Below are 27,270 nucleotides of genomic sequence, written 5' to 3'. Positions count from 1 at the left end.
ATCTCAGAATGCTGCATTATGGTATTATAAATGCTTTCTTTTTGCATGTACATTAGACATCAAAAGCAGTTTATTAGAGACGTTGTGCAGCAGAAGCAAATAGCAATTGGACAGAAGCAAATAGCAATTGGACAGTGGCATCTTGTGACATTTTGTCACCTAACTAATTCTTTAGCCAAATGTCTTTCACATGTCAACACCATGAGTTACTGTTCCTCCCCGTCGTCCATGTTGGAGAGTTTCTCCACCATCTTGTCCACACGCTGTTGGAGCAGGTTTAACTTCTCCTCTACCTCTCCATCGGGCAGGGGTGGGTCTGGGGAAAACACAGCCGTGTAAGAACATGCATACATACAACAACTGTAGTAAAATTGATCGGACAAACCATGGAGTATAGCGTTCTGGTTGGTACGTGTTGCTCAACTACTTTCTTTGATGAGGCAAAGAAACATGGTGAGAGAAAATTCTTGCTTGAGATGAAGAGTTCATCAGATTTGGACGAGTGTGTTGAGTCCTCGTCCACTTTACTGAAGTGAAATAAGTACCAGCTTGTACAGTGCTATTTTTGTTTAGATTTGATCAATCATTTAAACATTCAGGACAAAAAAACCTCAAGATGTTGTTACAGTGCCATTTTCACACATTCTCAGTTGCGTATTCAATAAGCATTAGAAGGAAATGTTTAGATTTCTGATCGTTTCCATTTATCGCTGATTCCCATGCTCTGGTGTTAGGTCGTCTGGTATTGAACTAATCACAGGTGTCTACGAGATGGTTACAAAAAGGTATACATTTTGTAACAAGGTCAAGGTACAGCAATGTACATTTACCTTCAGGTGCCTTATTGTCATCATCCTGGTCAACACGGCTCATCCCAATGCCAAGAGCTTGTTTTAGTCTGAAACAAATGCCAACAATGGTTGTGATGTGAAAAACTGAACCAGTAACAGCTTAAGTATCTATCTATATATATCTATCTATATATCTAATTGCATTTACTTGATATTTAAACCAAACGAACCTTTCTTTGAAGCTCATGATTTTGTGATAGAAACAAACAAAGACACGACATGCCTGTGTGATTCTGTTTTTGCTTCTTATGTAGTGGGATTGAGTACATTTTACGTTTTCCGTGTTAAACCTTCATTTAGGTCGACCGCTCTACGCTGCTTTATAGCTATAGTTTCGTTCAAACATCAGAAATGTACTATACTGACTTGAACCACATAAAGTCCACTATCTCATGATCAGTGTCCATCTTGCTTTCGTCACCGTTCACTTCGCCGAAGCCGGAGTCGATGATGGACACGAACATGTTCAGCAACAGGAACACCAGCAGGAGGATAAAGCCGAAGAAGAACAAGGGTCCGAGGATTCGACTGGCTGTCTGCACGGAAAAAAAAGATGGGCGCTGTGTAAGGTTTCTAACATTCCTGATTTACTTAGCTGAAATATATGCTATAAGATATATGATACATGCTAAAAGGAAATTTCATTATTTTTCGTTGTTTTTTTTTATTTTAAAAGATATGTTGTGGAAAGCTTCTCTGTGAATGATGCTTCTCTGTGAATGATGCTGATCTATAATCATATATCACAATGTTAACTCACCGACATGGAGTCAAAGTCCAGATCCCCCAGCAACATGGCAATGAGCCGCTCCAGACTAGCGATGAAGCCGGAGAACTCCTTGATGTGGGTGCCGAACAGTATCATCCCCACTAAGGTGAAGTTACTCAAGACTGTCATCAGGATGATAGAGAAGAGCCCCAGGTCCCTACAGCAAGAGCAGCGATTTTTTCTAGATTCTTATGAAAGCGCAGGTGTGAAAGTGTACAAAATTAACGCCATGAAAATTCACGTGCAGGTGGGTTAAAAAAACTCTTCTATTACCAGGGCAGCATTAAATGTTAATCATGTGATGCTACATGATAACACTGACATGGAAACTAAACTATACCGTCACACGTGTACATGTGTATCATGAATATACCCTTACTTTGCGGCATAATTGATAACAGCAGACAACATGGCCACCCGCTTGTTGAAGCGCAGGAGGTGCAGCAGCTTCAGTGTTGCCACGAACACAAGGGCACCGATCAGACCGATGAACACATCGCTATACAACGCCATGCCCCGGAAGCTGATGTACCGGCCTAGAAGAGATAAGATATCATTTTTCTTTTCAATCTTACGCACTGATAACTGCACTAAGCACGAAAGTATATACTTTATATACCCTTGTACACTTTTTCTTTGCAATAATGTAAAATACCTAGGTGCTTGAAAGCATACCTTACCCAAAATTACATTTCAGACATTCCGGGAATAGGTAACGAAAATATTGCTAGGTACCTGGGTTTTTCTGGAATTTGCTCATGGTCGTCATCCGCAGCACCTCGCGCATGGCGAACATGGCAATGACGCTGACGCACAGCAAGGACTGCAGGAACTCCACCCAGTTCCACATGGACCGGAAGTGAGCCTTCTTCTCCTGATCAACAACAGATTTGTCATTGAGAGTGTGAAACCAAGGGGTGTGTGATGCTGTTTTAGACATTATATTTCATAGGGTGGGTAGTGCGGGACAGAAAGGTAGTTATTGTATCCTTTAGATTTCTTTTGACTTACTTCTACAACAACGTTTGTGTATTATATTATTCTTAACTTGTGGTACTATGTAACGTATGTCCTTTCCTTTCTACTCATTAGTCGTGCGATACTTGTAATATCTCAGTGAAATTAAAACTAAGAAGAGCAAATTCGTGGAGAATGGGCGGTTTTACCTTGATGATCAGCTTGACCTCTCTTTGAAAGTAGTAAATGAAGAGAACCACGAATATCACTTGCATCGCGATCTGGGTGTTGCCGAAATCACCAACAAACGAGTACAGTCGGATAACCTGAAAAAAAGCCCGAATCTAGTCACATTCTGCAAAAATACCCTGCTTATATTGTAAGAGGTTAAATGGAAATATGGAATCTATTTTATACGATTCTAGATTCTCTTCTGCTTTGTCAATATCTCAAACATTCCTGAAACTAAAAATACGTTAAAGATAGTTTCATGTTATCAAAAAGACAGCTTTGAACAGCCTGTGTCTTTTCAGAAAAAAAAAGGCCAGGAACAATTTCTTTGCTTATGCAATCAATTCCAAGTTACATAGTCCTATTGTCCAAGTCAAAAGTAACCTGATTATCATTTACCTTGATGGTGACCTTGGCTGAGATGACCCCGCCTACAAGGTACTCAGCCAGAAAGGTGATGACAGAGAACAGGTTGACATTGACATTGTACACGGCGATGTCAATAATCACGGCCTTGGTGAAGTTGTCCAACCAGAGGTGCTTCTTTAGATCCTTTAACTGGTAAAGAAATTCACTTTTTACACGTAATGGTGGCTGGTGTACGTTATTTGTTGCTGGTGCCATTGTAATATTCACATTCTCAAATAAAGTGCAAAAAGCAGAATCTCTTCAGCGTTCTAAAGTAAGGATGGAGAAGTTATTGTAAAGGCAGATATGTTGTGTAAGTCTGGTGTATTTACCGAAGCTACGGTCTCATTCTTGCTGGTGCCAATCTCCAGAAAGTACCCATCGCTGCTGTAGGTTGTTGTTTCCCCAGAGTAGGGGAATAGGTCACTAGTTTCCTGAGAGGAAGGAATGATATAAAGTAGCAGCATAGTTTTTGCATATTTTGTCAAGTGGAAACTATACGATACTCACATAAATGATTTGAAAATAAGCAAGATGAGAAACAGCATTGTACTATTATTGTACTCGAGTTTTCAGAGTTGCTTTATCGTAACAAATTGATAAACAGTTACCCTGAAATGACCTACAACCAATACAAAGCTGTGGATACAGTAAGGTGCATGGTATTCAGCTACTAGGCTTTCAGAATTATCGTGCGCTCACTTCATGCACAGTTCAAGGTTGATTGAGCACGCTGATCTATGGACCGTACCTGAAACATCCACGGGGTGTACTGTTCAGCCTCAATGAGAGTCTGTGCCTTGGTTGCGTTCATCCGCTCCCAGCCGGGCTCGTAAGATGTCTCCTGCTGGTCCAAGACGGAGTACTCCATCTTACAGGGGAAGTACGGAATCCGGGTGGTCATACAGGTGGCTGGGGAAGAGTATCGTTAATGTGTGAGGGCTATTCTATTTAGGTGGTCAGCCAGGTGTTTAAAATTGAAAGTATGGGGGGGGGGGAGCAATCAAGTACACTGAGAGGTGATGAAGAGTGTAAGGAGATTCCTTTTCTCATAGCCCTTCTAGTACACTCTTCATCAGCATAGCCCTGATAGTTATCTCACTTTAAATCTATTTATCCTACCTATTTGTAAACACAGAAACAGAAACGTCACAGTATTCTTCGAACTTCATCATTACTAAATGCAGAAACTCATACCTGGCTCGTTTCTGACTTGGTGCAGACGAGCAGACCCAAGGCGGAAGCTGTAGTTGTCAGACAGGTAACCTCTGTTGCCAAGCTTCCCGCCAACAACGTGGTTAACAAAGTCTCCTTCCAGCCACTTGAACAATGCTTTGTGGTTTTTGATCTATGGCATGATATTGATGTAATTTTGTATGGAGGGATTAGCAAAGGACCTTGTTAGTAGTAATATATACGGCTTAGTATCTGATACCTACAAAAAGCGGGAATATCTAAAAAATGCTGTATGTGTCATTGCTGAAAATGTAATTTAGAGGTCCCAGACTCGTCGATTAATTTCCCTGTTGTCCGACAAAGGCTTACGGATTGTGAATGAAATCATCCCTAACTAGCACGTCAAGGAAGGCTATACATCCAGGTGATAAGATACGACAAATAATAGTCACGCAAGCAACTGTACATAGTTTTGGAAACGGTCAGATATTTGTTTCTTGTCTTGCACAAAACTGTCACCATCATGCGCATCGGGAAACATGCATGTTTTTTTGTCACGTACCTTCTCAAATCCGCTAAACATGCCATGCAGGTTATCCTGCACGTAAAAGCCGGTTGGATCCCTGTCACCATAGCTCAGGAAGAACACACTGGAGACAAATAGGTAGTGTATGAACACTTCCTTCATCACCTGGAGATCAACACATGAATAAGATACATGATAAGGTAATAACTGCAGTCACTTGGAAAAAAACAGCTCTCGCTTTACTATGCAGGGGATTTCGCATTGTCTATGATGCTGCTTGTATCTGGAGAATCAGTACGGTACATTCTTGTCAGTTGTTGTTGGAAATGTTACAATCCCTAAGGTCTAGTCTCTTCATGACTCACCTCCTTTGCCTTGATCTCCTTCCTCCGGAGTTCTCGTGCCTCCTCCAGGAACTTCTCATTGCTGGAGTCGTTAGTCGGCTCCTGGATGGTGGGCGGTTCAACTGGTGGATAGAGGTTTACGTCGGTGTTACAGACATATATGGTGGATAATATGGCAACACTCGATCTTGGAAAGTCTTATTTCGCAACCGTCACCGATGAGGATGCTTTATGCCTTCAAAGTTTTTTTGCGGCCTTGGCCGTTTTTCAAGAGTTCAAGAGAGTCTTTTGGACATGACATAGTACATTACAAACAGTTTACCATGATACAGTGTTTTACAGACTAATTTGTCAAGTCTGTGATGCCAAATCTTTGTCTTAAAATAAAGTGATCAAATTTGAAGAGGATATGGGTGTGAATCGAAAATATTTTCTAAAGGCTTTGAAAATATCCTAATGGATAATCGTTTCGTACTCTACATATGCTGACTACTAGAAGTTGAAATAGACGTCTTTACCCAATCCAGGTGGGGTGCAGAGCAGTTCCTCATCAGGCTTCACTTTAGTGTCCGTGTCTCCTACCTGATCAACATCAGCCTTGTTACGGAAGATGTAGGAGATGAGGGCAGCTAAGAGGATTACCTGGGCAATGGATGAGAAGTATGGGAACCATCATTCACATGCCTGTCCAGAAAATAGGAATAGAGAGCGATGTACATACATGTAGCGCTGGCGTTATTATTTTAGGGAATCCGTGGCTTACCTCCAATCAAATGACACAACGTCCAGGAAACAAAGGTGAAAGCAAACACACGGACTGTGTTTTGAAAAACATATACGGCTGGTTTAATTTCTCCCCTGTGATAGATAATGTTTAACATATTTCTTGATGATTCATCCTGAACTGCGTATCATTATAATCGCAATAGATATAAAATGTTTCCGTGTGCTTACCTTAATAGGCTGCACAACAAGGATGGACTGGAACATGGACATGAGGATGGTGCCCAGCCACTCGTTAGACTTCTCCGGACCCCACTCCATGGAGTACAGGATGATGAAGAACCCGCAGCCCAGGGCAGACCCCACCGTCAGCATCCAGCCGAAATACACGCCTAAGAAGATCATAGGTAATACTATAAGATCCTGTACGATCTTCGATCTTCCTTAAACCCATGCTTATTTCCTGTGCAGTTTATGCTATAGACGGGACCATCAGATGGGACTTCTATCCGTGGTAGGAAAAGAGAAAATCTTTCACTTTTACTTCAAGACCACAGGCACAAGTCTTTAACAGAGCGAAGGTGCGCTTGCTGCTGACGTTTAATATGAAGTCCTTTTTTATTTAGCCCTCAAAGTCACCTCAATGGCGATGGCTGTATCTCTGATATGTAAAATGACACACTTTAATAGTAATCCTGATTCGGGAAGTTCTACAGTCATATTTAATTTGTTTGTTAGTTTTCTTGTTAAAAATGATACAAACAAAGTAAACTTTTATTTACACCAGTGTGGAAAAATGAACTCGTCCTTTTTCTCTTTCTTCTCTTTCATCTTCTCTTCTTTCTTCTCCTCCTTCTTCTCTTCTTCGTCTTCTTCTTCCTTGCTGTTGTCCATTTCATTCGGCTCATTGCCATTCTCTGAGTCAAGTTCCTCTATGTGTGCTGTAGGAGCTTTCAGCTCACTTTCCTCAACTCTCGATTCATCATCGTCTTTAGGAACGTTAGAAGACACCGTCTCCAGGCCTACCTCTTCTTCCTTTGAACAGGTCAAAAAGATCATCCAATATTTGTTTCCACCATTATCGAATACAAACTCATTTTACGCAACATACAAAAATCAAAATATCAATTAAGTAGGAATTAAAATATTTTGTCAACGAAGAATGCAGAGCGTATATGCTTAGAATCTCTTGTAACAGAACACCTCGTTCATTTACACTGTGGACACAGTGAACATATCTAGAGTTTGTTCTCATTTGCCTGAGCAGTCATGCCTCAATGTTTTAACAGTATCTATTTCCCTACACACCTCTGCGGTGTATTTTTCCTCCACCTTATTCTCCTTCTTGCAACAGCAGCACTTCATGCAGCAGGCACACTCCTTCTCCCCCTCCGGCAGGGGTCGACTCTTCTTGAAGAACAGTACAACAGCCAGGTTCACGGGAAACACAATAAATGTGCTCTGAATGCTGAAAACAGAACAAAAGGTAAAAATATCGAAAAATTGCTTTGACTGCTTTGACATTGATTATTAATATTTATAGTAGTAAACAAAGAAAGTCTACAGAAAACGCAGAAGACATTCTATTGATCTAGAACTCACCTGACCATAAATGATGTCACGGAAAACACAAACGGTCCTAACTTTATTGTATTACCTGTTGAGAAAAGAAATGACGTCAAATATTCATATCCAAGAAGCATTTTAGGAATGCATAGCAGCGAAAGGCGATCGGCTATCAATCAACGAATTCTAAGGCGTGAATTGATGTCACAAACTCTTCGTAGTTTGTAAGTAGAAAGTATACCTCCTTCAGACTTCTGGTAAAACATGGCAGAAGCGATCATGGTGCAGAAGATCAGGGACAGGCAGCAAGACGCCCGCTGTCATACAGACATGGGGAAAGGATAGAAACAACTTCTTTATTTGTCATGGAACGATTGTAACACTGATATTTCACTTAGCACGCTGCATTTCTAATAACAATTTAGCTCTTTCGACTTAAGACGGGACCGTCTGGATTCTGTCAGAGTAGTTCTGTTTGAACTATGACATTTGACGAGTTGTCACGGTGTAACATGCATGTCTCACCTGTACACGAGTGAAGTGACTCCGCGTGGGCCGTGACACCACCGAGAACCAGATGTGTCCGTCCGTGATGTCCTGCCGAGTCTTGTCCTGGAACAGGTTGGAGAAGCTGACCACTTCGTCCTTACTGGCCACCGGCAGGATGCGGTCCACACGGCCGTCTTCGTGCTCCACTCCCAACCAGCGCTGGCAGATGAAAAACCACCTGTTTGTAGCAATATGAAATTTTAGATAGACGGATAAAACGACTCCGTTTATAGCGATATACAGTTTCAGATAGACGGAAAAAACGTTTATGGTAATATAGAATTTCAAAACGATTGCGGAGGAAACATATCATCATATATTTGTAACGCTAAACAATAAGCAGAGTTAGTGCAGTTAGCTAAGATTGTGAGCTAAAATATACAACATCGGCTTTATTTGTTATCACCAACAAAGTCCTTGTTGCTGGAAAATGATAGACAATGAGGCCGAATCAACAAGGGGCGCGCATGAGAACATTTTCTTCATTTAGATTTTTAGATACTTAGTTCAGAATTAGCTGACTCTATGTTGCCCTGACCGTTCGTTCGTCTCCAGGTCCTGGATAACGATCCTGTCACAGAACCAGCTGCCATGCTCACCCTTCCCGGAGTTGTCGTGCCACAGACGGATGTTGACCAGTGGGCCCAGACTCTCGTCTGTTGCCATGGCCATATGGCAGATGCTTCCACGCGTAAATCCCTGGCAACAAAACGCAAAGTGTGAAAGACATTAAATCTCTGGGATACTTAGGCTACACTCTTCACACGCTCAAGACACAACTAAGAATAACTTTGATAATATCAATCAAAGACGCTTTTTTCTATCATTCAATGTAGTTTTGTTGACCTAAAAGAACGTACCTGGCGCTTTCCATCTTCCAGAACCCTTGGTCCAGTCTTCCCCGTCTCTCCAACAACGTTAATGCCGACACGTGACATAGTTCCAGCGCCGTTCCACACTCCTGTGTACACTGTGATCTTGTACCAATAGCTGTGCCCGGGCCTGTTGTCAAGCAGAGGGGCACAGCTCCACTAGGACATAAACGTCACAAACCTTCGTGAACAGGAGGTCAAAATGTAGAAAATATGCTGGCATTCTAAACAGGGACAAAGAGACCCGAGGCGAAACTGTGCAATATGAAGAAAATCCAACCCGTCTCCGTTATATACTCATGCACAAGACGTTAATAATGTTTTAACTGAATACCATTCTTCTACTCATCTACCTTAACGACATCTTTCTTGTCCGCTCGTCTTGCCCAAAACACCACGATGAAGTAGATGACGTACATGGTGAGAACGGTGGCGAAGACTGCGGCGTTGTCTCCCAGGTTAGCGAACTTGGAGAACACCGTGGAGAAGTCGATGGTGTTTGGCGCCACCAGGATCTCCCCGGCAAACGCCGTCAGGTGGTTACACAGGCACTGCGTTTGAGTCATCGTGGTCAACGGACCCACCTAGGAAACATGATCATTTGGGTTTAGATGGACATTCTTCTCAAATGATGCTTCGCCTACAATAAAAAGTTTGCCTCAGGTATGTCTACAAGGGAAGACCTACCGTAATCACAGATGATTCTGGTATTATCATTATGACAGGCTGGGTAGAATATGTTTAAAGTATGAGGTTTTCAGTTCCTAAGTACGGAGGAAAACACGTCAGAAATATTGAGGATCTGTTCTCGAAAAATCTGCTGTTTCTTACCCTACAGCCATGAGAATCCCACTTGTCCTCCTGCGCGTCCCAGTACCGACAGGTGGGTGTGATGGTGAGGAAGTCGTAGCTGATGACGGTGGTGTTCTCCTTCAAATCTGCTCCATACACATAACCAGCACCACAAACATCGGTCTGGTCTGTGAGGGGACAATAATATTAAAATGAACGGTCCTGTGATGATCGTATGTTTGGACTTACTCGGAAGGCAATTTGTTTTCTAGGAATGATAAAGAGAAAAAGCGGAAAGTAAATGAAAGCATCAAAAGTTCTCTTAAGTACTGTGCCTTTTATAAAATACTACTCTGTGACCTTGAAGCCTGGTAACTCATAAAGACCTCTGCAGACAGCAAATAGATATCCATCCGGTCTTAAGTACCTTTTCAGGTAGCTAACGTCTGACAATGACAAACGCTGCTATACGTATGACAGACATCTTTTAAGATGGCTCTTAAAAGAGTTTGGGGGTAGGACGTTGCATACTCACTTATTTCTTTAAGGCCCAAGTAGTAAGTGCCATTCTTGGCAATGTCTTGGAAGGAAACGACATAATTTTTCCAGTCACTTCGTGTGTACTCAAGGCCCATGTGGCATTGCGACAAGTTTAAACCCGGAGGAATCGTAGCCGTGAAGTTGTAGTCGTCCTCCGTGGGTACTTGTCCGTACTTGACGTACGCCTGGAAAGGCACTGTCCTGTTGTAAGGAACAAACGCCGTAAATATGGCGCATGAATTGTACGGAACAGTGATCTCGTGGTAGAGCATCTCAGACTTCCCCGGCTCCGAGATGTTCCTGCTGACGAGGCGCGGCTCGGGAGGGTCTGCGTCGTTCCCGACAAAAATGGAGATGTCGTTCGCCGTGTCCTTCACCGGAAATGCTCCTCCTGTTTCTGAGGTAAGGTCCAAGGAAACCACCTTCGTCACAATCTTGGATGTGTTGTCCCAGTCGAATGGATTTTCGTTGAAATTCATGAACTAGAATATTAAAAAAAGAGTATAGAATAAGTATCTCTCCAAACCCTAGTTTGGACTTTGCTAGCATGCTGAATACTAGTAATACATTTGTTCAAGTCAATATATTTTCCGTTAGCACGGCAAAAAATCAAAGTCTTGCAAGGAAAATGCTCTTTGCAGCTTCGGAAATTGAACGTGATTAAAGGTTAAAGAGCAATCATCAAAGCACATAGAACCATGAACCGACAGACAAAACGCTTTCAAGATACAACAAAGGCAACAATCAGCTGACCTTTGTATTAAGCGCTTCATCTGAAGACTTCATGGTAGCGTCGCTGCTCGGAAGAGAGACAGAGCCTTCCGAAGCCGTGAAGCCTTCTGAGCCCACACTTTCTGAGTACCGTTTCTGGAAGGCCACGCCGAAGTTGTCGTACTGGAATCCAACCGACGGCTCTCCGGGCAGACGGTGATTCAGGACCACTGTCCCCAAGGTTGTGGTTGCTGAGGTTACGGCATTTGTTGCCTTCTTAGCCTGGAGGACAAATTGGAAAGCATATCATCATCGATACATCGGCTTCTCAGCCTGCCTATCACATTATTCATGGACTCAAATGAATTCAGAAAACAATTGCAGTACATCCGATAATTGAAAGGCTATGTAACGTTCCTTCATACCTCAAGAGGCGCATTGGTTCTCACCGGCACCCTACAGTTCTGTTCTTGAAAACATTACAATTTTGAAACACATTGACCTTGGATCAATATACAACATTTACTCACATGCTCCGCCTGCTCTTCCGTCTGATCCTCGCTTGGGGTGGACCGAGCTGACCCCATCAGAGAGTTTAAACCTTGCTGAAGACCTGAAAGATAAAACGTCATCACGGCTTGTTAATCACAGCAAGTACTATTTAACAATTTGCATTTTTTATTGTGTATTTGCGAACATATCTCAGAAGATGTACAATTAATGACGATGACGTAATGGCAACAAAGTGTGCTTAAAACTTATCGTCATTGAGAGGATCCCCCCACAAAATGACCACATTTTAACCATGCACCTGCTGTCGTGAAGTGAGATACATACCTCCAACAGCTACCATGTTCTGCTTATAATCATTACTGCCAAGGCTCAAGAGTTCGCCCGCCATGGCTTCTGCCGAGGATACTGCTTGCTTCTGCAATGAGTAAGAAGACGGGTACTGCACTCCGAAACCTAACAACAGGCCAACTTTCAGCAAATGGCCGTTCCCTCGTTATTTTACCCCACATTTTTATTCGCAAATAATGAATTCAAGATGATTGTAAGAACATTGTAAGCTATTCACATTGCTAATACTTCAATTTTCTTGAAACATAAATCACTAGATTCAAAACATGTCAACTAAGTTGAATTTGTAAATATTTTTATTCCCCAGCTTTGCTCAGCGATTAGACAGCCCTCATAAGGTTGTATGAAGTAACACACGAAATAAAAGAATCATTATGCCTGAACACCAATACAGCAACTTAACAAGGATTTATTGCATATGAAGTCCCAAGCGAGTTTCCAATATGGGAGTATACTGTAGGACATGCAACATTTCAAAAGATGGTTCTAATGGTTCTCGATTAGAAAACTCATCAGTGAGTTCTAGTTATTCTACACCGCAACTATTATTGTAACGTTGATTGGCACACCTGTGCATCCAGTGACACTTTGCCATCAATGAGGGCCTTAATAGAATCTGCAGCCCTCTCCAACAGTGCAGGTCCCGCCATGCTGTTCTGGGACACCATCACCATCTTAGCGGTGGCGGATCTCGCATACTCGTAAAACTGCAGGGAAAATGAAAGTTTCTATTTTCTTCGTCATCAGGCGGAAATGAGTATTTGGCACATGAACCTTAGTTACGTCTATGTATCTAGTGGTGGCTATTAGAATTCGCCTTGGATCATGTTCGTTTCATGTAATTGAGCGGAGGGATAAAGCACATGTTCACAGACAGTACCAACACCGTCGAAGAAAGGTAACAGAACAGGTACCTCTTCCATTTTTCCATTACTTCCTGTGGCAGTGACGGGCACAGACAGGGCGGCTATAATGCCGTCAACTGTTGTGATGTTCAGCCAGCTGTCGGGAAAGGTGATTGCTGCTCCCCAAGGCGTATCTGTACTGTCATGCCCTGCGAAAGGTAGTACAATATTGTTGTAGTGCAAGTTTCAGACGTAGCATACAGAGTTGACGTCGGGTTGTAAAGGACATTGCAGGTGCAAAGCAAGTGTGAGTGAGGGATGCACAGGGATAGAAAACATGGACATGTACCTATACAGGTGCTGTTTATACCAGTGATGTCAGTGGATGAAAGAACCTGGTTGACGACTGATGTCAGGCCATAGCTGTTCAAAGCAGTACGGGAGTCGGTCCCGATCTATAAACAACAGGATTATTTCGAATAGTATTAGATACACCTGCTAGAGTTGACTCTATTGATACTGGAATGGAGTGACCTCCCAGGCTGAGTCTCTGTTATTTTGTTGTTGTTGTTGTTTTCATTATCGTGGGTTGCCATTATCTGACGAACGAGTAAAGCTCATTGCAAAATATAACACAAGACATAACTAAAAAATTGACTTCACAACAGCGATAGGATGATATCCTGTAATGACGTATTTCTGAAATGTGAAAAAAAGTAGATATAACGTTACGTTTGTAATGTTTGTAATTTCATTGTCAAATAATAATGATAATAATGATCAGCTACATTTTTACGGCTACATTAAGATATACACTTTTGCCGTTCAAAAATATTTCAAAATAATGTTGCCCTTACATGGTTCTGAAGAAAGTTGAAGTAAGTGACGAGCCGCTCCACAGCCAAGAGGGCGGCCTTGTACTCTTCCGCGAGCAGCAGTTCCTGGATCTCACACATGCGCTCAAACACGTGTCTGCAATTCTCAGCATGGGTCTGCACAGGCGGAATAACCTGAAAAAATCAACAAACGTTCAAACCGAATTGTGGCGCTTCATTACATCTAGCTGAATTGTCTCTGTCAACGGCACTGAAACGGCGGTCCTGTTCACTATTAGGGCATTCATGTTCGGGTAATATTGCTCATCAACACTTACTTGAGGACGGACGGTAGTGTTTGCCCTAAGGACGCCTCCAAGAAGCCCCTGCACATTGACGAGCACAGCGCATGCGCTGGCAGGGTCCCCAGCCACGAGGTCCAGCGGCACGGTGAAAATGGACATCCGGGTCACGCTAGCGAGCTGCGTCACCTGAGCGTTGACTTGTGACGTGAACTCATACGTCAGACGTGGCTCCAGCTCGCCAGTCCATCCGGTCAGCTCACAGCTAGCCGAGAAGTTGGTTTCGTACAGCATTCCTGTATTTGGGGGACAGAATGTACATCTTCAAGTTTGCTTGCTTGCTTGGGTCCTTTGCCCCATTCAGAGCATAGGCCACCAATGATAGTCCTACATCTTCAAGTTTAATGTTTATCATTTACGTCAGCGTAACAAGTTTACAGTTCCATATAGATTCAGACAGTTCCCGTGAGCAGACCAATAACGTCAAAGGTATACTTAAGACGCGGTTGATTTTTTATGTTATTGCATATCAAAAATCATTTTTCGTAACAGAAAGAAACATTCACAATAGAACGACTTCCTGTGTCCCCTGGGTGAGATGCCGTAAGGAAATTTGTATGCTGAGAACCATAAATGCACAAATAAAACTACATTTCGTAAAGACATTCAATATGCCGTTACCTTTATCTGGGTTCATGACGCAGTCCAGTGTGTAGAGGGGTGGGGAGGTGGGGTATCTGATTTCGATGAAGCCGGGAGGAAGACCATTCGGAGGAAAGCCATTCAGACGCAAGCGGTAGACTTCTCTGACGTCCCATTCGTTGGCCTTGATTGCTAGACTGGCTGTTTTTCGTCCTGTGGGTACAAGTGCAAAATGTTAGTCAATGCAGCTACATGTCATTATTTACAGAATCATAGAAAAAAAGGTTTATTACTTTTCAAACAATATCTATTGTTTTCCTTTCCATGTTTCTTGAACTCGATTAGATAGAAACATGTTTATTTCACATCCAACGACTCTTTACCCCCGCCCAAACCAGGCCCGCCGTACCTGTGCTAGTGAGAGAATGCCAGTCATGTATCTCCACGATGGTGTCGTTGACCTCCCTGAACAGTTCCCATTTGTACGTCAGTTCGGAGTTCTTCTGGCAGGAGTCACAGTTTCCTCGGAGAGCCAGAGACTCCGTCACGTCAACAGCCCACAGGCAGTTCCGAATGCAGCTGTGAAGAAAGGACGTAATAACTTTCCAAAATGCTCTACAATCCACAAAGGGGCTGCGATGAGATTGAGTAGATTCATTTGACACGCCAAATCTTTAAGCCGACTATGATTGACAGAAACTGAGAAAGTACTTGTAATGTATGCTTGTCACAATCTGTAATTAGAAATTTGTACTTCATGATTGAGCGGCATTCAAAAATGGTGTAAAATGACGCCATCCAAAATATTAAAATACTAAGAAAGAGCACACTGTACCTATTAATAAACAAAAGTAGTGCCATAGGGGGTGGTACCTTGTTTTCTTGAGATAATTGAGATAAATATATAGGTGGGTCTTACTTGATTGACATCATGGGAGGATCTCCTTCAACGATGAAAACGTTCTGCTCAAAGGACTCCTCTCCGATGTAGGTGTACCCGAGAGGATGGAGCATCTCCTTAGAGGCCGTCACCTTGATGACGTACGTGGTGTTCGGTTCCAGATCAGAAGTGTCCAAGAAGATCTTAGCATCTCCTTCCCAGAGGAGTTCGTAGTTACCTGTTTCACAGTGGCTGTGGACCACAGCGAGGCCGTCCTGGTAACTAACTGGCATGGCGCTTTCAGCATGCTGCGGTTGCCTAGACGTCTTTGGGATGGACGTAGACATCGTAGGCGTGGTGGCATTGGCGTTATTGTGCATGCTGCTATTAGCCATAGCTGTTGTATTGAAGTACGACGTACTTGTTGTATTGAAATACAACGTAGTAGCATTAGCCGCTGATGATGTGAAGTGTGTGGTGGTATTTGTTGGGGCAGGCGTCACCGTTATCGTAGTCGTCGGGGGTGCGGTTGTTGTTGTTGGAATCCACTGTACATGTAAGATACATGTAGGTGGAAATTCAATAGTACGTGAAAACATTCGCCTAAACGGTACTTATAGCGTTCAGGGTAAAGTCGAAGGTATTTGATCTTTTTGGAAGTTGGAACTCTTGTGATTGGATGCCGCTTACTTAACTGCTATATAAAGTATCCACATGTCTGCATGCAGAAAAACAATTACTAGTACACTTCTCACTATCCATTATTCTGTACGTACCTTTTTGCAGTACCACTTGAAGACGTAATTGCTGGTAACGTTAGGATCATTGGCGTCATACGTCTCCGACTCGGCATCCATCAGGTAGGGCCGCCTGTTCCCTAACGCTCTCCCGTCTCCTCCGGAGATCTTCACTTTTAACGCATTCGTTTCTGCAAGATGATTGACGTAGCACGTTACATGAAGTAATGACCAATATGTGGTGCTGCCCTGGTGCTCGGTAGAGAACAATAGACTCGTCTTTAAAGTTGAAAAAAGTGGAACAGGAAAGACTAAAGGGTAAATTTGGATTCAAAAATTCGTTACCAACATCTCTACCACAAATACCTGTAATGTGTAAGTAGTAAAGAAAGTTAGATAGTGTGGCGTGTATTGTGGATGGGTAGGGAATCAAAAATATTAACAAACGGCGACAATACACAACAAACGTGATAGATGACGTGATAGATGAGGGAGAGAGAGAGAGAGAGTGAGTGAGAGAGAGAGAGATGGTGATGATGATGATAAGATCAGGGAAAGATACGATCGAAGGGGAAAGATAGTTACCTCCAGACACATTTTCAGGAACACTGTTGACTGAGTAGAGCCCTGTGGTGACGAGCGTGGCGTTGTACTTGTGGCCCGGCAGCAGATCTGTCAGCTCCACCACTGTTGTTGTGGGCTGCACGTCCACCGTCCGTATGGTGTCTGCACTTCCGCCCTCTGGGAAGTAATCGACTCTGGCAAAAGTCAAGAAAACGTTGACATATGTTGAATGTTTAAAGATTGAATATCAAGTTGTAAAAATAGCTTTCAGGGTTGTGACTGCCCTACCTGTAACCTTCCGAGATTGCGGTTGAGTCGTTCCATAAGATATAGATGCTTGAGGATGTGGTCTTGATGACGTGAGGGTCTCCCGGCGGATCTGGTTCTACAGAAATGAGGAAAACAATATCAAATTCAGCTACCAAAAAAGCAGACTTGTGTTTATTAGTGTTCATCATGTGTTTATTCTCTACCAGGGCAGGAATTTCAGCCTGCTTGTAAAATTGCTAAACAATACTCAAATCTGTTACATGTGTACAAACTCTAATTCCTTTTTGCAGGACATTCACAGAGACGAAGTGAAGATAAAAGTATTTGCTCTCTTACTGAGCTCGATGTCTTTCAAGATGGCCGCTCCCACTTTTCCGGGTCGGTTGGCAGTGATGATGACGTAATACTTCTCTCCCAGACTGAGCCGGTCCATGAAGTAAGAACTTAGCGAGAGTTGGAGGTAAAGGTTAATGATTTTTCCAGCAAAAGTTGGGACATTGAATATCATATATTAGGCCAATTAAATGGCACATCATTTTATCTCGCCTTCTATTATTGCACACATTAATTAGATCATGAAATATCTTGGGTAGTATACACCCGAACTGATCATCTTTTTACCCAACAACCTGACATATTTCATCGGGAGGCAGCCATCGAACTACCTCAATTGCCTTACTTGTTTGTTGACGGGACTTCGGCGACTCTCCAATGATTGAGGTCTGAGCTAGCTGGAAAGAGCACCAGTGTAAAGCTGGTGGGGGGATCGTCTCCAACGCCAGGCGTGTACATCGGCCAGCTCACTTCGTACCAGTCTACACCGCACTCCACCTTTCCGCATTTGGACTCAGCGTCACCTTGAAAACAATTAGCATTTAACCTTTGTGCTCATGACTATTTACAGCCTACCAGCAATCTAGAGTTCAAAATAGCGATGGGGTCAATCGCTGCTTTCGACCAAAGCATGAGGCTGATACTGAGCATTTAAGACGATTAAGTTTTCAAACCAGTGTTTATTTTGAGATCCATCGTAATTTGGTCAGAATCTGTGCAAGTATACGTTCAAGTGAACTATCGTGCTGATGAAGTACAAACTTCCTTACTTGGGGAGGACTTGTCGGCTTGGCAGGCTCGCCTGTTCGGGGAGCCGAAGACCCGCCAGTGAGCCTGTATATCCCCGGGGTTGGAGCACATGGCTGACAGCATGAGAGTGCCGTCCCCCTTGAGCGTCAGGTACCGGTCCGCCAGTCCTGCGTTAGCGGCATACTTACTGACGATACACATACCGCTACAAACCCTGGAGATTAAAACAACACAATTGCTGTCCCGGTTTCTGATAACTGTATCGCCTATTTCATGCGTTAACGGCAAACCTAAACTCCATTTCTTAAAGAAAGATTCGTTTTAAGAATTATGAATACGATGCTAATATATCTACGTAGTGAAACAACGCTACCCACCATGCTTGAGCTGCAGCGTAGGAGGATGTGCAGGTCTTCATGCACACTTGCCCATTACCACAATTCGCGAGACACCTTCCAGTGTAGCGGTTTTGTAACTGACTTACACCTCCCTTCCAGTCCCAATGAACCTACAAAAACAGGAAAAGAGATTCCGGTAAAGCTTGTAGGTCCACACTATGATTGACCAATGTCCAACGAACCCGTGTTCGAGTGAAGAAACCACCCAAGGTTGTGTCGATGACTTGGTGTTCTCCTGACACATACTCACCCTGATGTCGTCCCTTACACAGGACCGGTACCCAGGGGTGAAAGTAGAGCCGCTGGCGTTCACAGCCAAACATTGAAAACCAACCAGGCTTTCCAGTAACATAGCAGGGGTCCAGCGGTCTGTATGGGAGGGGACAATATTTTCATATTTATTACGAGGTAAGAAATTATTGCATTGAGAGTAGCTACTTCAATTGTAAAACTGGCCTTTCGTGTTCTTCTCTCTTTGCATTTCTATTTGGGCAAGAACACTTGACCGTTCCGTACATTTCATGTAATGTTTGTTCCTTGCTTGAGTTAACTAGTGAACCAGAATTTTCAGCCTGTTTTCGGAGTTAAGGTAGAGTAGGGTAGTAATCTGGGTACCATATGCTAAACTCAAAGCAACAGAAATGGGTGTGGTCAAATGTTGAAAGACGTTCGTGCCACTGCACAATTTAGTGTCAACATGAATAACAACCAGCACTTTCCTTAAACTTCCGTGCTGAAACGTACCTCGTAATTACCTCTCTTCTTCCATGCGATATGGCGATTAGAGTGACATTTTGTACTGTATATCTGGCAGATTTATGATGCAGAATAACAACAATTTCGGGATGGAAATTGCCTAAAATCTTTGTTATCCATCACTGTCGACATGTCAGTACATCCATGATATGATCTTTTATCAAGCATCTATCTATCTATTTTTCATGGTCAAATGTAAGGGAGAAAAGTCGAAATGTGTTTTACAAAACGAGTTTTTAATTGAAGCTCATCTGTGTTGGTAGAATTCATAGTTGTGAAGTTTAAACTTTACATGATAGGCTTTCATTCGGATATTAGAAGAGATTCTTCTTTTATGTTGGAACAAAGTTCAAACTATCATACAATGTCCGTCTTTGAGTACTCCTTTCCGCCTTTTCGTTTTGAATATTTCCCCTCACAAAACAACAATTAACGACGGAGATGGCTGTTTTTGTGGTTTATTGCTTTGTGATCGTGACAAGAGGTTATTTCAAGACAATGTATCGACATCTGGTCATAAATATGCCCTTTAAAGGTGATGTATGCCTGACGTATCATTCTTCAACATAAAATAAACGTTTTCTGCACGAAATGAAAATATTTATCACATGGTCATTCCCAGACGGAAGTAAACATGCGCACAATGCTTACCGGACTTCAAACTGAAAAAAAGTATTTTCCTCAATAAAGTTGAATCCATTCGAAGGCCCCTAACGAATCCAATGTGATTTTGTATGGTTCAGTACAGCCTAAGCCATGGGGAGTGTGTGTTGTTGTAGAGGTTGTTTGGGGTTTACCACGTAATAATTATTTTATGTCTTCGAGGACATTATCTCATTGTTATGCGACATTCTGTTTTGTTCTAAACATTTCCCCCTTGGTACAGTACCTACCTTAAAGACTGCAGTTCATCTTAGCACTTCCTCCTGAAACGATTAATCACATCCTACCTGCCGAGTAGATAGAACTCCTCAGGTTCCCGCCACATTTTTTCAGAGTGGTGTTTCTACAGTCGATGTTACAGTCCGATGCAGCGGCCTCTCCATGACGACCGTAGAAGTTGGAACAGAAACACAGATCCCGACCCTGTGGACAAGGGAGAAAACATGTCGACTTCCCTTAATTGCCATCGGGAGGATCCTGAGGTCTTCAAGTACAGTATACACAACATCGGGGATATCCCTCTAGCTCAACTGGTAACAGCCTCACAGTTGAGCTCCTGGTTCTAGGGATCTTCATGGTTTCATGGTCCTTCCTGGTTTCTGAGAGACTCTGGTTCAATCCTGCGAGGCTGTGTAAGGCTTCTCGGTTGGGGCTACACCTGTCTTTCGGAACTAGGGAACGTAAAGTGTTGGTCCACTGACCAGTGTTCGAGGGAGCGCCTCGAGCACGTTGAAGGGAAATGGCTAGCAACCCCTATCTGTAAAAACATACCCGGCTACTATAACAGTAAGGAAGCTTGCTTCCCAATGTGCCAACAGTGATACACGCATGCAAAGCAGTCCTATAATGCAGTATGGGCTGAAACGTGCTCTTCTCTATGAGGTCCGGGGACTCCATTTCATGTCTACTCAAAGATACATGTAGCACACAATTAACTGCAATATGTATAGGATCATAGTCGTGGCACCATTATCAATGGTTTATGATTATGTACACTACAGACAAGTGGTGCGGAGAAAGAAAAATCCAGGCAAAGTAAATTCAGTTTCCACCGATTACGATACCAACCTGCATCGCAGCAAAGTCTCTACACTTCCCTCGGCAATGGTTGATGCATTCGTTCAATGTGGAGACTGTCGTGTTGTATTCAATGTCTCTATCCGGCCACTCTTGGTCCTTGTAACAACCCTGATAGCCGGCTGAAACAGGCATGACAGAAAAAGAAACACTTTCAGATGATGAGTGGTAGATCTGCACTGCTGTTACCCAGATCATGTCATTTCAATTGTCTGTTTTGAAAACCTTCAAGTTCTGGTAATCGCTCTACATTTTCCTCGCGGATACGTATTGTTTTTAGATGTGCCTGTGTCTATGTATGTGTATGTGTATTTGTGTGTGTGTGTACGTGTGTGTGTGTGTGTGTGTGTCTGTTTGTCTGTGTGTTTGTGTTTCAGATAGCTGTAGCCAGCATAACTTTAAATTGGAACTTCTGGATGGGCTACCCATCTAATCCGGCTGCAATGCTATTTAGTATGTAGATAGGGATAGGCAAGCAGACATTCCGTTTTTTGGATATTTTGTCCTAGACATGCTACGTTCTTGATTATTTTTTATGACAGATAGCTTTTGATTTAAGTAAGAGGTGGTGTAGGTTTGGCGATCCGAGCGGTTTGTATCAGTGGATATACCAGTTTGTCTTCTCCAAGACAAGACGCACCATTGTTGTAGCGCAGCTCGTACAGTGTACTCCCAGCGTCAGGAACGATGGAGGATGGGCTTGAGATGCGGTTTTCCGAAGATATCTGACACTGGCCCGCGGACGCGTCGTCGTAAAATGACCTAGCGGTGGGCAAGATTTAACATTATTTGATGATCCTTGGCGTCGAGTGACCGAACTGCTAGGCTAACGGACACAAATGTCACGGCTTCGATTCCTGGTTTATGACTTTCCTCACTTCACACAGGTGTAAATGGGTACTGGAATTCGGTTGGGGAGGTAAATGGCGGTGAAAGAAGAGGGACGGGCTCTGCCTTCCAATACGGTATACCCTAGACACAGTGGATAACATCCCACAGTCCCCACGGCCACAAAAGGCTATGGGAGACCATTACCTTTTGTTACGTTTTTGGGAAAAGGTGCTGAGTGATGGTTTCCTTGTTGATTTATCGAACGATTTGACGTACCTGCAGGAGCCGGATGAGACGCACGCCTGGGCGCAGACCTCGGGAGGGGCTCCGGGCGTGTGGACCAGGGTTTGGACAGTAGCGGTGTTCTTGTACCCAGGGATCGGCAGGAAATGTTGTAGGTACGTATCTACAACAAAAACACGCCGTGTGAAATAGACATTATATTAATATTACATATTGTAACTGATCCAAAACAAAACAAAATATGTATCTGTGTGCATTATTGGAGTCTCCCGTGCGCGATTACGTCAAAGCGTCGATTTGCAATAAATGAAAAGAGGCAATTGTGAAGCAACTTTGGAAATATAGCGTCTACAACACATGAGATCCTAAGGTGCCTGTGCAAGCATGAGTGCTAGCATGAGCGTAAGCGCTAGCGTAGCCTTACGTGTGTCCGCAAAAGGGTCCACCTCACAGATAAAGAGATTGAGAGCAGAGCAATCGTAGTCATTCCACTGGGATCCCTCTAGCCGCGCACAGTCACCATCTCCTGGATAGTCATTAGGCTGCCCAGCAAGCCAGCTACATTACGGCAAAGCAAAGAAGGAAAAGAAGCAAACAAGGACAAAGAAGCAGTGCTACTTTGATTTGTGGCGCTTAGATAGGCTTTATGGCGGCACAGCCTTATGTAGCCAAAGCTTGTATTTTGAGTAGTCTTGGCCACTCCTTGGCGACTCACTTCCGCACGTGCGGGGATCTGCCTGGCAGATGTAATGCTTAGTTTGTCCACAAGAGGTCGCACCCCAAGCCCCATCAGGCGACATGTACCCACAGTCCGCACTAGTCGGCTCCCCTGAACCCCATCTAGATCAGATGATATCAACACAAATTGAATAACAGACGGGTGTGTTAAACATTTTGAACTGCTAAGATCAGCCTGCTAAGTAGTCAGGGAAGACAGTCTTAAAGCACATGTAGTGGAGTAGCACAAACTGTCTGATAGTGTCACATTTTATGGTTGACACGGAGACGCAATCACTTATAAGTACTCATCATGAAATCTTGAAAAACGGCTCAGGCCGAATGATGTATCAAGGTTAAATAAAGGTTGAAAAAAAAAAAAATCATCATCGGTCGGCTGCTGCTGTATAAGTTTCTTCCAGTCCCTTTTTTTGGCAGCAAGGTTCTGTTTTGGGTGAGCTTGTTGTAATACAGATAAACAGGTCATCACAAGCATTGGAGATATATAAAGGTAGCTGTGTACTCATATGTTAGTAAGATCAGGGACAAGGTACCTGTTCATGGACCCAATAGGCTTCCCGTCTGAGTACACCCAGCGTCCCTCCGTTGTCATGTCGTCCAGTCCGATCCAGTAGGGCTGGGCGGGGTCAGGCCGGAGGCTTTCCACAAACTAAAAAAAGACGCATAGAAATACATATAAACATGTCCATGTCATTGAGAAGACTTCGTTGAGAAAAATAAAGTGGGTATGTCACTGTACTGTGAACCGGTTTGCGACCGGCCGGCGCCTGGCTCAGTCCAGCTGATACCCGGCTACGTCTGTACCAGCAGTTGGTTGCCGTGCTGTTGCCTAACCGTAAGACGCGACACACCAGTATTACACATGAATTGGCACACTGTAATTTACGCGCAAACTGCCACCTGCAAACTATTTTACCGAGCCCGAGGTGTGCTAAGCTTGGAGCCTGCAGTACCTGCTGGGTTGCCGGGTCGCGGATGATGACGAGTTTGCCGCCCTTGGAGTCCGTGGCGCAGGTCGCCTGGGCGTCGGCGAAGGTCTTTGCGGTAGTGAAGGCCTTGTAACAGTACGGGCCATGTCCCGTGTACCCTGGGGGGCAGTCGTCCTCAGCAAACTCTGTAAAGAGACAGAGAACGTGTTGCTAATGGATGAGGTCTAATTGCAAACAGTGAAACACTCTTCTGTAGGTATCCACTGTTTTCTTCAGGGCAACACTGTGAAACAAATGTTGACATGTTATGTTATGTTAGAGGTATATAGATTGTCAACAGCAGGGATGCATTGAAGAAAAAGCCAGATTCTCCATTTTACTCATCCGCAGTTATTAGATATCCCCTAAACAGTAGGTGCTCCAAACAATGCGCCCATGCCAGACCATAAAAAGAACTATAACGTTATCTTCTAGCTCGGCTGTTCTCTTAATCCGGAGATGCTGTTGTAGCAAAGCACTACTAGCTAACGAAAAAGTTCGTAAAGAAGAAACAGAAAAAAGGAAAGATGTAGAATGATACATTCCCATCTATATTATATGAAGAAATAAAACCAAGCTTAGATACTGAAGATACTTTTGCTGGTTTGCTGTGCAAGTTTGACAACCCACGCCGCTTGTCGGTCCTTATATTGCCTCACCTCTGACAGTACACCCGAGCAGTTCGAAGCGTATGCAAGCGCACGACTCGACACCTCCCTCCCAGGTGACGGGGTTGATGCGGACACACCTGGCTGTCACGGCGGAGGACAGCGCCATGACGCCCGCAGTGTTCCTGTCGGACACGCCGGACTGCACCTGCACGGAGACAGGCAATGGAGCTGAAGGTAAGTCTCTGACAAGGAATCATAGCATTGGTCATATGCCTCCATAGGAAGAAATACTTCACCTGAGGTTAACTATTCAGAATCTGAATTTAAGCTATCTATGTTACCCGTACGTCATTGTTTCCCGCGTCAGTGTACGTGTCCCACGTCTGGCAATCAGCGCTGTACATGAGCCTGTATGACGTCACCCACTGGTCCTGGTCCTGCCGTCCCTGGAGGACCACCGCGCTCACGTTCACCTCTCTCCCGGAGAACGTCACCTACAAAGACGGTACACTTTTACTGTAGGAAAACTGGGAGGGTGGTGGGCTTTATATAATTGTTATTTACCGTAAACATCTTTGCTAGCATGCTAGACACGTGCAGCGGGGAATCTTGGCATGATAAACTAATCATATATACATACTTCACTACAGACGTGCCATTGCAATACAAGGGGCCCCAAATGTCACTTCTAAAATACATGTTTCTAGCCTGAGTATCATCCGTATTCTACCGGGGCTCCTTACGTGAGTGAGTGTAGGGAACCCCGGTAGAAATAGGATCGTACCCAGGCTACATGTTTCCACATGAAGGGGGAAATGTTCTACCTGTATCCAGGGGTTGCTGTCCCCTGTTGCGGCACACCAGGCCCCCGCGTAACCGCCAGTCCCCCATGCTCCGTTCAGCCGAGCTCGGTTCGGAGCTCGGAAATAGTCGAACCGACTGGACGCTGTGATCTCACAGTCAGAGATATGGCCCTCCGCCATTCCCAGTGGCGCGTAACATAGGGAGGCTGGACAGACAGGGAACAGCATTCACACAGTATTTTCAAACCCATGAAATAAGCTGCAGAAGTTGAATAGAAATTGTTTTCGTTAGTATTTGTTGGACATTGTTTGACTTCTTGTTCAATAGTCAATTTCACCAAGAAAGTTATGTTTTGGGTGGATCAATTGCCGTCAAACGCATTGCCAGGTATGTGGGTAGGTAATGATGAGACATGAAAGTGATTCGATCCCCAGTGGCTTGTTACGGCATTGCAGTGAAACCTACGGTTTCGATTTTATGTTCTAGACATACCATGGTCATGGTTTTTGAGTGGTAGATAGCTCTTCGGGTGGTGAATAAATTGTGTAGTTTAATCATATGCTAATTATGCAAATCACGATCTAATTTGCATACTTAATGTAATGTACATCACTCGTTGACAATTTCTACAAGCTATGACTCTGTCTTGTTGGTACAAGTATCTGTATGATCTTCTATCTCTCCATTAAAACCCAAATGTACAGTTGACAGCGTGTGTTCCTTACCTTCAGTATCAGTGCCGAAGCCACTGATGATGAGGGTGACTATGGTGAGCTGGGTGAGTTTGCAAGAAATCAGGTAAGTACTCAAACCGCCGCCATGGTTCGGACAAAAAATGAGAAACTGCCCAATTCAAGTGTTTAAGAATTCTTATGAAATTTCAAGTAGTCACTCATTACCAACATCTAGCTATAGAGCCTGGCGTCTAAGAAGTACTGGTACGATGTCTGCCGTCAAAAGTATACAAATGTTGTCTTGTTGGACGACAAAGATACGATCTTGTCACCTTCATTGGATACGTAACTCGGATCATTTGACATGCTCCAAAACATACATCCAACTTGATATTGAATCTATTTCCACGACACATGTATTTGCACGGGGGCTTCTCATAGGGCATATATAGAATATCCAAATTAGAAATATGAAGGAATCAGAGGCTAGCAGCTTAAATGAGAATGCAGTTACAATGTTAGGTACTAGTACTTCATCCTCACCTTCTTTAAAAGTATCGCCATCACAAGTCAGCACTCCTCATTGCAGCCCTGCCTGTTCAGTCCCATGTAACATTAAGAATGCCCACACCCGTCCTACTAACGGGGCGACGTGAGATGTGCCATTACCTGACATAATTGCAGTATGAGTGTTCAGTCGTGACTCGGCGTCATTACGTATTGATAAAAGACCAATCTTAGAGTATCTCAAGAGAGATTTTCTCCTCGTCAAGTTTCTGAGTGCCCATGGATCATCTTGATTATGCATTTTAAAGTAATTTAAGTTCACTTATTTTCGTTTCCGCGACGCAGCCTTTCATACATTGATACGTTGAACGATAAGAAGCATACAAAGTAAAAACTCAGAACAAGACTACTGGTGTTTGTGGCGTGCACATGTGACAGAGTACTGCCCTGTTCTTTTTTTATCAACATGTCAATATATTAATAGTGCGAATATTTGCCTTTCAGCTCGTATGTCAGTACTACTGGAAATGTCTGTAGAGCTCAGGTTCGTTCAGTGTACACTGTGTTCAACGAAACGGACAGCGATTTTCTCCATCGTACACAGCGAGACAGCAGCTTGCTATTCTCAGATAACAACATACTGGGTGGACATACAGTACCTGTCTACAGGCAACTGCAGCCACATAGACCTTCAAATGGGATTTGGAAGCGCCACAAGGCTACTATCTGCTGTCCTTGGCAAGCTTTACGACTTAGGAAGAGACGTGTTGGTCTGTAGATGGCCATTGTTTTTTGTTGTCAAGATACCAAAGACTGTTGTGTTACCATGGCACATCAAGCACATTTCATCTGCTCTTATTACAGTTTAATCTTAAATTGAGACCTTACGTCAAAGGAACTACGTAATCCTTGGTGTCAATTTTGAATAAACGCCTCTATATATCATGTCACATTTATCATTGACAACCAACACTTCATGTCACAAG

General features: G+C 43.5%; 1 protein-coding gene across 1 annotated transcript; it reads right to left on the bottom strand.

Annotated features, from left to right (window-relative positions):
- LOC118412803 lies at positions 1-27,226 on the bottom strand. The gene is made up of 56 exons (XM_035815831.1): positions 26,321-27,226; positions 25,829-25,877; positions 25,124-25,308; positions 24,647-24,793; positions 24,348-24,504; positions 23,674-23,834; positions 23,254-23,369; positions 22,698-22,822; positions 22,016-22,145; positions 21,549-21,670; positions 20,900-21,030; positions 20,119-20,254; positions 18,663-18,781; positions 18,392-18,522; positions 18,035-18,228; positions 17,611-17,788; positions 17,268-17,374; positions 16,950-17,046; positions 16,683-16,855; positions 16,137-16,288; positions 15,400-15,908; positions 14,890-15,059; positions 14,520-14,693; positions 13,875-14,134; positions 13,579-13,731; positions 13,071-13,176; positions 12,791-12,930; positions 12,446-12,583; positions 11,853-11,943; positions 11,546-11,628; positions 11,058-11,297; positions 10,300-10,786; positions 9,804-9,952; positions 9,326-9,556; positions 8,961-9,131; positions 8,639-8,799; positions 8,077-8,278; positions 7,793-7,868; positions 7,588-7,642; positions 7,294-7,453; positions 6,768-7,020; positions 6,217-6,377; positions 5,781-5,904; positions 5,284-5,384; positions 4,955-5,083; positions 4,414-4,564; positions 3,968-4,128; positions 3,549-3,650; positions 3,208-3,366; positions 2,787-2,903; positions 2,356-2,494; positions 2,000-2,156; positions 1,612-1,777; positions 1,218-1,387; positions 831-898; positions 1-316 (listed from the first exon to the last, which is right to left on the bottom strand). Exons 1-56 carry the CDS (start codon positions 26,339-26,341, stop codon positions 207-209), a joined length of 8,655 nt encoding a protein of 2,884 aa, XP_035671724.1. The 5' UTR covers positions 26,342-27,226; the 3' UTR covers positions 1-206.
- Between the last annotated feature and the right edge of the window lie 44 nt (positions 27,227-27,270).

Source organism: Branchiostoma floridae, chromosome 4, assembly GCF_000003815.2.
Source record: "Branchiostoma floridae strain S238N-H82 chromosome 4, Bfl_VNyyK, whole genome shotgun sequence".
Taxonomy (NCBI): Eukaryota; Metazoa; Chordata; class Leptocardii; order Amphioxiformes; family Branchiostomatidae; genus Branchiostoma; species Branchiostoma floridae.
Note: the sequence above shows the minus strand (reverse complement) of the source record. Positions and strands in the feature narration are given on the sequence as shown.

Coding starts and splice junctions, on each gene's coding strand:
- LOC118412803 (XM_035815831.1), bottom strand. CDS start 26,341: ATGGCGATACTTTTAAAGAAG. Junction 8,279..8,638: donor GACCTGGAGACGAACGAACG/GTCAGGGCAACA, acceptor TGCTACAAACAG/GTGGTTTTTCATCTGCCAGC. Junction 5,385..5,780: donor CTGCACCCCACCTGGATTGG/GTAAAGACGTCT, acceptor TCTATCCACCAG/TTGAACCGCCCACCATCCAG.